The sequence below is a fragment of the Engraulis encrasicolus genome, unplaced genomic scaffold, assembly GCF_034702125.1.
Source record: "Engraulis encrasicolus isolate BLACKSEA-1 unplaced genomic scaffold, IST_EnEncr_1.0 scaffold_465_np1212, whole genome shotgun sequence".
Taxonomy (NCBI): Eukaryota; Metazoa; Chordata; class Actinopteri; order Clupeiformes; family Engraulidae; genus Engraulis; species Engraulis encrasicolus.
Genome location: NW_026945770.1, coordinates 19,932 through 30,000, shown reverse-complemented (window position 1 = coordinate 30,000; position 10,069 = coordinate 19,932). Strand labels below are relative to the sequence as shown.

At 39.0% G+C, this 10,069-nt stretch overlaps 1 protein-coding gene across 1 annotated transcript; it reads left to right on the top strand.

The window, feature by feature from the left end:
* The first annotated feature begins 3,863 nt into the window (after positions 1-3,863).
* Positions 3,864-7,940, top strand: LOC134444126 (snaclec coagulation factor IX-binding protein subunit A-like). The gene is made up of 8 exons (XM_063193572.1): positions 3,864-3,950; positions 4,172-4,213; positions 4,853-4,894; positions 5,167-5,211; positions 5,408-5,499; positions 5,760-5,885; positions 6,148-6,247; positions 7,840-7,940. Exons 1-8 carry the CDS (start codon positions 3,875-3,877, stop codon positions 7,905-7,907), a joined length of 591 nt encoding a protein of 196 aa, XP_063049642.1. The 5' UTR covers positions 3,864-3,874; the 3' UTR covers positions 7,908-7,940.
* Positions 7,941-10,069: the final 2,129 nt, after the last annotated feature.

Genomic DNA, 10,069 nt, shown 5'->3' with positions numbered 1-10,069 from the left:
CCTCCTAGCTATGCATTGCTAAGAATATATTTTACTGGCGAATTCACCTTCTCTCTTTCTGTTCCCTTGACATGTTGGCTTTCCGAAGCTGAGCTTAGTTTGTTTCAGAGTAGATTTTTTTCTTCATCTTTCCATATTGCACAAACACGACTAAAACTGACTTCTGAGCAGGCTACCCTTGCCTACCGTAGCTCCAGTTCTATCTCGTTCTCCTGGTGTTCACAGCAGGGGCGGATGTCGACTTTTGAAATAGGCTAACGTGATTTCACAAGGTGATTATGTGTTACGTCAGACACAGGAGGAGATCGGAGGCAGGTAAGTACCATGAAACTTGAAGGTCTTTAATTCTCTTGGCAGCTTCAAAACAAAGGAGCAATCTCAGCAAACTTCAAACAAAGGAGATTTTGTCAAACAAACAAACAAACAAACAAACAAAAGGTCTACAACAAAGTAGCTCTGGAGCAAAGGCAAAACAAGGTGTCTTCCAACGAGACCAGACAAGGAATGCAGTTTGAGTCCAACTTAAATAACTGGCTAACGAGAATTCAGTTCAGCTGCAGGGGCCTTCAGGTGTGGCGGGTTCAGTTCAGCTGGAGTGGCCTTCAGGTGTGGAGGATAGAAAACAGGGGAATTGGATCTGATTGATGATTGCTGTTGGGATTGCTGTGACGAGGTGAGTATCAGGTTTCGTGGAGTTGTGACATTATGTGGACTTAATTTTCAAAAAACAGAGGGGAATGCATGCTGATCTTTACTCCAATCGAAGTCTTGATAAGAAAGAATGATTTTCATAATTTATTAGTTTCTCTGAATTTAAAAAAAAAAAACTTGGAAAAAATAGCGAGGTCATGACCTCGGTGTCCTCAATTCTAGTTACGGGCCTGAGGATGTGGACACTACCATAGGCTACTTAGGCTACATGTCTGATAAAAAAGTTGTTCTATTCTAAACTAGTCTATTCAAAATCCACACGCCTTCAGAAAATGACACACACCATATGGCCAATTAATATCTGCTTATTTGCCAGAAACATGTAAAAGAAAAAAACAGATCAGGCTACAAGAGTTTAAATATAATTATGGGTGATTCTATACTTCGAGTGCCATTTTGGCAAAAGCAAAATGTTAATTATCAGTATATCAAAAAAAAGAAATGACCTAGATGTCCCCATAGTATACAAACTCAACTTTTCAAACAAACTAATTGCCAAGCTTAATCTTAAATCATTTGTTAAATATTTTAACAAAAACAAACGTTTGCTTGATTATTTTGTCAACAGTCTTATAGACAAATGCTATGTCATTTCAAACACATATTAAAAATACTACAGAGTTGTAAAGACAAAGAGATAATGACATTTTATGGTGCTGGCCATAGGACTTCTGTTCTGGACACAGTTCTGGGACGCACACAAAATGGTCAATTTAATGCATAATGGAAAGCACAATAGTCTTTTTAACAGTATTGTCATATTGTGATAATTACTGTGAATCAACATTTGTAATTATCTTGGACAAAACAAAGTTCTTTACATGCTAATATTAAGATTGAATCTGACATTTGAAAAATGGGACAGCATGAAAACGTCCAAGAACCAGTATTATATATTCATTAGCGGAGGAAAATAATCTTATGTCTTGACGTTTTGTATAATTTGAAAGATAGCCTAAATGTATGCTGATGTTCAAAACATCATTGATTGCAGTTAACAGTTAGTGGGATTGGCAAATAAAGCCCCTGGATTTAAAATGCCACGAATTACAGAATCATCTGTATACAGACATTTCATCCAATACCCTCTCAGCCTGGATGTGTAGTCACTGTAGTCATGTAGTCATGTGTAGTAGTGGTTTGAGAGCATTTTTCATGGGGTTATCCATACATTATGTAGGCCTAAACATATGAAATATCTTCAAAGTTCTTGCCATGTGCTTACTCCTACAGATCTGACTAACTCTGCTTCCTACAGTATGGGAACCTCAAATGAACTTCATATATCACTATAATCAGCAAGATATGGCAAAAGTTATTTTAGATAAATATTTCCTCCTAGGTGATAAGACAATGGTTTACTAATTTGCTTATGTTCCCCTGATAAATATCTCATCCCGATACTGGAAAAGTGCTTGACAAGGAAATTATTAACTGTACATTATCTGTCACATGTGAGAAAAATATACTCCAGGTCAACTTAAGACACAGACTGGCCGGTCTAAATGTAGGCCTTGCAACTTATGAATTGGTTAAAGCCCACACATTGAGGTATTTGACCTGGGAGGAAGATCAGTTTAAAAGAGACAAGTGAGGGGGCTTTTTTTGCTTCCAAATTTTGCATTTATTTATAACAACATCAATATATAAATAAGGTCTGTCTGGTGTGTATTTTTAGTATTTTAAATATTTCCAGAATGTATGCGATGCATTCACAAATGTCTTTTTCATGAATGTTTACAACCACCATCAAATGTTGTCGTCACAGCTTTGAAATGTATACTTTTCATACATGAATAGGGGGGGTCATCTCCATTACGTTGTGGGTCTGATGTGACGGCCAGTCCTATCAGATCTTTCTGTTGTTTTACTATGTAGGTATCTAACTGTTTAATTAACACTGGTGAAGTTATCAGTCCCTGCAGTATGAGAGTACTTTGGGATCGAATACCCTCCAGAAGATGTTAAACTCACTCTCTAAGTGTTGAATTAACACAGCAATATTTTAGGCTACTGTGTAGATGGTCTCTGGTTGAGTCTCGGTGGGGGTCACGTGATTCCCCTTGCTAGACCTATAGCACAGCTAAGGCCAAGTGCACATCATGAACATGCCAGACAACAGTAAGCCTAAGCAAAGTGCAGAGTAGTAAAGTAAAGGCATTGCTCCTGGTTGTACGATTACTTAATAAATTCAAGAACTAATCAGGACTTCTTTTGGGCCTCGTTAAAGTGTAATCGTGGCCAATTCTAACCCACCATAGAGAATAGTAGACAGGGAAATTAAGACTTACCACCATAGAGCATACAGATAAAACAAGAAAGTGGGAAAACAGAAAAAAAGAGTTCAGCTAATACTGTATATAACATGTTAACCGCTTTGTTAGTTTCACAGAGGTGGGCAAATCAATCTGATAAATACTATGTCTTATCGGCCTCAAAATGAATTGCTACAGCTTAAAAATTGAGTCCTTTATATCAGTGAAACATCTTAACGAAGAATTACTAAAGTAATGAAACTGGTGATTGGATTTAAAAAATTGCTAAGTGAGGAAAAGTATCCCCCAAGAAAGAGGAACACTGCATATGTAGGCCTACTGAGGAGCTGTTTTTTAAGGGCTGATATACTGTAACATGATGTGTTGGCTCATTTTCTTCCTGTCCACATGTATGAGACATTTACATTAATTTTATTAATTTACAGCCCTCCTCACGTGCAGGGATGTCAACCAGAGTAAATAAGATTAGGAAGTTTATGCTTTTACTACTATGTTATTATGGTATGTTTTAGCCTGATAACTCGGAAACGGTCAAAATAAACTTTAGTTGTTTCCTGGTACTCGTGTCTCCAAATGGTATAAATGCAGACACCATCCCTTCACTAGTCACTTTAACTGCACAGCTGCATCTCATAGTTATCCAGTACTACAGGTAGGGAAAGTGATATTCACAGCTAGTAATACTGTAAGTGTACTGTACAATATAGAACTACCGTACCTGCTGTAGCCTGTGCTATGTAGCTTCTTGGTATAAATGGGTCCACTGGCATTGGTAACAATCTGGTAACAAGTTTATAATAGGGTTTGCGAACATAGAGGTTTTAAGACTAATGACTTCTGACTGAATGTTTTATTTTTTATCCTTACTGTAGCACAAGACAAAGAACATGGCAGTCGACATGAAGATCGTCCTACTGATGTCTGTACTCTGTTTATTCTTTACTGTCGTCCGCTCTGCACCTGGTAAGTACTGCAGTCTTTAAATAGACAATACCACAAAAATGTCCCCGTTCAACACTTTTCTTCAGTGACAAATTAGCTTTAGCCAATCATATTATTTTATTTTTGCTTATAAATGTACAGTATGTTTAAATGAACTATTTTTATGATAAATTGAGGCCAAAACATTCTTTAAGTTATTCTTCTTTTTACGCACTAATCGTTTTTTTTATTTATCTCAACAGCAGACGTTTTGGGGACTCTACCTGAGGAGCAACCTCTGTCAGGTAGCCTACAGCACTGTTTTTCATTGTGCACTGTTGTCCAGTAGTATTACATATAGTATCTATTTTTTATCTGTCTATTTCTGTCTGTCTTCACCTGCCTGTCCATTCCTAACACTGGTATCTCTCTGTCTATCCCCAATCTGTCATCTGCCTGTCCACTGATTGTAGTATCTGTCTGTCTGTCCTCCAGTCTGTCTGTGTCCATCTGCATAATTCTAAGGAGCTGTGTCCACGTAGCAGGATATTTTTAAAAGTGGATATTTTTTTTCTCCTGGTTACATTGGTTTTGGCCTTCCGTTTCCACATAGCAGATTTTTAAAATCCAGGTATAAAAAAGCAGGTTGTAAAATATACTTTTTAGGGGGCTAAAACGCATCTGTTACAATGGAGTATTTATTTTTATCCACATGTTCCACACCTAAATAGAAAAAATAGCAGGCTACGTGGAAACAGCACCTAATTTTGTTTCATTTCATGTTGGTCATTGAATACAATATTGGGTGGATGTGGTGGGTCTGTGTGGAGAAGCACAGTTTGTATGACATTTGCTGTAACTTGCAACAAAAGACAGAAAGAGACAAGCTTTCAAGTTAAATGCTGGCAAAATGCTGTGGTCACATTTCTACTTTTTCCCTTTAGATAACACAGGTGTGGTCAACAATGTGGTGGAGCCCATCCAAGGTATGAAAGTGGTCATCTGAATTCCCTTTCAGTTGTTTTCATACTGCAATTGGTGGTGCTCAAAAGGCAGATGCAGTGCAACTACATTTTGCTTCTTTTTCCCTTGGATGTGTTGAAGATAAGCAAGTGTCACAAACAAAGCTGCTTCATATAAACATAGCAGCCGCATCATACAGCAAATGTATGATCACCCACGTCATATTATGAATATCCATTTCACATACAGTGTATAACATCATGGAGTTGACACATATGATGCTTTTTCCTTGCAGTGGAGCCAAGAGAAGAGGGAGCTAAAGATGATGAGGGTCTTCCAAGTAAGGAACGATGGAGACTTAATGTATTTTTCAAACATGCTCTTGGGTCTTTTCAAAAGACAATCAGATATTTGTTTAATAATTTGCTTGTTCATTTGTTTGTTTATTCTTTGATTGATTGATTGCTTGATTGAGAAGCTAAACTTGCATTTTCTTCAAAATGTGTCTTTGTTTCTGGTGTGTGTTTGTATTGTAGACCCCATGGCACTCTGCGCCCCTGGTTGGACCCCTTCGGGTTACCACTGCTACAAGCCTGTCACCAGTCGCATGAGCTGGGAGAGTGCAGAGGTGGGCAATAGCATACTTCCATAGTAGCATTATGTGTATTATGTAGGTTAGGAGTAAGGAAAGGTGGGCCGTTTTGATCATATATCATGTTATTAATAAATTAGCAGATGAATGGATGGATAGACACTGATGAGTGTTTATGTACTGTATATGGCTCTGAATTCAGTGGCTCTGCCTTTTGTCTGTCTGTCTGTCTGTCTGTCTGTCTGTCTGTCTGTCTGTCTGTCTGTCTGTCTGTCTGTCTGTCTGTCTGTCTGCAGGCATACTGTATGGATGAGGGTGGCCATCTGGCCAGCTCTGAGTCTTTTGGGAATAATAACATCCTGCAAAGTCTGGCCCTAGGCAATGGGTTCTCAATTTCCTGGATTGGAGGGTACCACTTCCGGGTGAGTGCATAGGCCTAACTAAAACTGTTCATAATAGGCCTACATTACCAAGTCCTATGCATCTCTCTCCCCAACTCTTCTTCTCTATCCTCATGTCCTCAACAAAAATCCAATTCATTAAGTCCTAAACAGTGCCAAAACATTCTTAACTACAGCATATCCACTGAAGCGGTAAAAAATAACACTGTACTAGTGCTGTATTGCACTGTGTGTGCACCTGATTTGTAAGTTTGTAAGTTCTGTGATGTCCCTTATATTGTAGGGCTCCTGGAGATGGGTTGATGGGACGTATTACCAGTGGGAGAACTTTCACACATACAACAGTGCATCATCGAGCCCTTGCATCTACCTGAGAAATGATGGTGAGTATGACAGTGTGCGTGTGCATGTGTATGTGTGTGTACTATGTGTCACTCAGTGCGTGCAGAGTGCTCTGTTTCACCTATTTCCGTCCCTCTCCTCCATCCTCCCTCATGAAATTTACCAAAGGTCTATTGTGTGTTAGAACTTAGAAAATCTTTGCATCTACTATGGCAGCGGTGTCAAACTCCAAACAGGGGAGGGCAAAAATCAACATTTGGAGCAAATTTGCGGGCCAAACACAATATTTATTTTTTAAAAATTGACTAAAATTGTGCACACACACTTAATACTCATATTTAAATTTCACAAACAGATTCCCATCATAGTTCAAAATGTGCCTGCACATATTCTGTTGTACATGGGTGTGAGCAGTTTCACTGGGGTGAGCCCACTCAGATTCCTGTGATACAAAATGTAATGTTCTAGTACATTATACTATAAACCTACATTTGTGATGTATGAAGGATGACTGTAATACACATTAGGCCATAGGCCTGCACTACTACATCTGTGACTGAACTTTCAACCTGCACTAACTCAAAACATACACATGCACACACACACACACACACACACACACACACACACACACACACACACACACACACACACACACACACACACACACACACACACACACACACACACACACACACACACACACAAGCACACTGCACTTTCTGCACTAAACCCAAACATACACACACTGACACACAACTCATACTCACACACATACACACACACACACACACACACACACACACACACACACATACACAGGTACACAGACGCACACCGCACTTTCTACCTGCACTAAACACACACACACACACACACACACACACACACACACACACACACACACACACACACACACACACACACACACACACACACACACACACACACACACACACACACACACACACGCACACAAAACACATACAAACACACACACACACATACTGCTGCTGGTGTATTTAAATAAAAACCTTTTTTAATTATTTATTTCTTCAAATGCTACTATTACTATGTCAGAACGCTATAAAGGACTTTTAGGAAAAAGAACAACAAAATACCTCCTCTTAATGTATGTTCTCTACAAGTCTTCTGTTGTCCAGTCTTGCACTTTAAATGTCTGTATGAGCAATGTCTACGTCCATACTGTCTATGTCCATGTATGAGTACTGTCTATGTCTATACTGTCTATGTCCTTACCTAGATTAGTCTATGTCTGCATGGGAGAGCAAGAAACGCAATTTCAAATTCTTTGTATGACCAGTGCATGTAAAGAAATTGACAATAAACTTGACTTGATAAAATGACTCCACAGGCCAGATTTGGCCCCCAGGCCTGAGTTTGACATCCTTGTACTATGGCATGGCAGCACACTTTCCCCCTGGATGCTGTTCTTTTTATATTTTTATTTTATCCAGTTCGGCCCACGAGTTTGATACCCCTGGGTTACAACATATTGATGTTTAATATTTGTTGTGTAGCCTACTGTGCAGTGTTTGCTGTGCTATGCTGTGATCTTAGTCATGTCTGGGACTGATCTTCACTCTCACTCAATTTCTGATTCGTTTGGCAGGTGACTGGGTCAACACCAATTGTAAGAGCTGTTTGCCTTTCATCTGCATGAGGAGGTCTTGCTTTTGATTAAAACTGGATCTGGACTAGACTGGATGCGAGTTGGGGGGGGGGGGGGGGGTAGAGAAAAAGGGTGCATCATCTAGGAATGTGTTGATCCCACTGAACTAAAATTAGTACTGTAACTACTACTATTTCTACTGTATTCAACATATGGTTAATAGAAAAAACAGGGGGAACTGCAAAGTTTTGATTTACTTTTTGTCCCTTTTTAGACGGATTTACATTGTACTACTTTTTGTTGTGAAATAAACTACTGTGTAGTTCAAATAAGAGGGTGGTTGCTTCATTCATTCAGGGTCAATTCACTTATTTCAAAAGGTAAAGCTGGCTTCAACACTAAAGGTGTGCATTGAACAACCCTTGTGATTCGATTCGATTACGATTCAGGAGGCAACGATTAATTTCGTATCGATTCAGTCCGATTCTACGATGCAATGCAATGCCTTGCAATGCATTGCATTTCGACTGAAATCAAGGCCAAATTTTCATCAGTCATGAGACAATACAAGTAGTCAGATACTGAACAACATGTTATTGGCTGTTGTGTGTATCAGTCCTGCAGTTTTTTTATGATTTGAAATGCTTTAATTTAATTTAAAGTTAATTTGCTCCGGAAATGCCCGTGGAAGTATATTAAAGCTTGAAAAAATATCCAGCATCGATTATGGCATTTGCCGAATCGATAATTGAATTGTCCTTCCCCGCATTGTGATGCATTGCCGAATCGATCATTGTTGACACCACTATTGCACACTGATATGATGGTTGAAGATTGTCTCGAAGCAGTGATTTATCCATGTCCTCACCTTTATGGCAAGACTCTTCACACGGAGTGTGGCAGCCTGCACCGCCTTCCTTATTACACAAGCGTGACACATCAACGCTGTAACAAAAGTGTAGCTGTGGCCTGTAGGGGCAGCCATGGGCCTAATCGTTCAGGAGATTGGCTTTAGATCAGAGGGTTGCAAATTTGAATCCCACTCTTCTGCTCCCTGCCTCACTCCATGGCTGAGGTGCCCTTGAGCAAGGCGCCTAATCCCATAGTACTGCTCCAGGGACTGTAATCAATACCTTGTACTTGAAAATAACTGTACATTGCTTTGGATTAAGTTAATGTAATGTAATGTAATGTAATGTAATGTATTCTATATCTCCAGAATTTAGCTGTAAGCAACTGGACTTATTGAAGCTCCAAAGATATTTCATTCTTCAGTTGATGATCCTCATCAGTTGTTGCTGGTCAATGGCAAAAAATAAACACGCTATCATGATAACACCTTGATTAATAAAAATCTTTTCTGACAAATCCTGATGTTTTGACATTTTACATTAAATTTTGTTAACGGCGATGACTGTTGACTATAGCAGGTTGTTCCAATTCAGTAGTTTGTTCAGTAGTGCTATGCATATAGAGGTACTCTTCATATGAATCCATAAATCTTAATTCAGGTGAGTCATGTGTAGTGTTTTATTGCTGGTAGTGTGTGGTGGACTGCTGAAATACCTTTTCCCATCCTCTGCCCACTACAGGACTATAGATCTACCAAGTGGCAGTACAAAGTTAAGCAGGTCTGGCCTTGTGCATGTATCAGATTCGTATTTGGACAAGAGCACACAATCTTAGCAAATTCTCATAAATATACTGTAAAATGTCTTGACTTTTTACTCATTCTCTATTGTCAAGTCAAGTCAAGTCAATTTTATTTTTAGAGCGCATTTCATACACAGGTGCAACTCAATGTGCTTCACAAAAAACAAATGCAGAAATAAAGGACATAAGAAAAGATAAAAACATATGGTAAGAAATAAACATAAAAATATAAATAAGAATGATATTTAACGTAAAGGGGAAAGCATCTGAGAATAGCTTTGTCTTGAGTCTAGATTTGAAGCTATTAATAGTGGGTGCATTTTTTACGTCATCTGGAAGCTGGTTCCAAAGCTTTGCAGCATAGAAGTTAAAGGCTGCCTCTCCACATTTTGTTTTGACTTTTGGAATCACAAGCAAGTTCTTCTCCGTTGACCTTAGTGACCTAGTTGGTGCATACAGCTGAAACATATCTAGTAAATAGGTGGGTCCCATTCCATTTAATGATTTAAACCAGTGATGCGCGGGCCGACGAAAAAACAAGACACACCTGACCGCTTTTTTCCCTAGTCCGTCCGCT

What these genes read in the sequence shown, in the direction of transcription:
- LOC134444126 (XM_063193572.1), top strand. Translation starts at nt 3,875, where the DNA reads ATGGCAGTCGACATGAAGATCGTCCTACTGATGTCTGTACTCTGTTTA. An exon ending in TGTCGTCCGCTCTGCACCTG is followed by an intron (nt 3,951 to 4,171) that starts GTAAGTACTGCA and finishes TTATCTCAACAG; the next exon opens with CAGACGTTTTGGGGACTCTA. An exon ending in AGATGATGAGGGTCTTCCAA is followed by an intron (nt 5,212 to 5,407) that starts GTAAGGAACGAT and finishes TTTGTATTGTAG; the next exon opens with ACCCCATGGCACTCTGCGCC.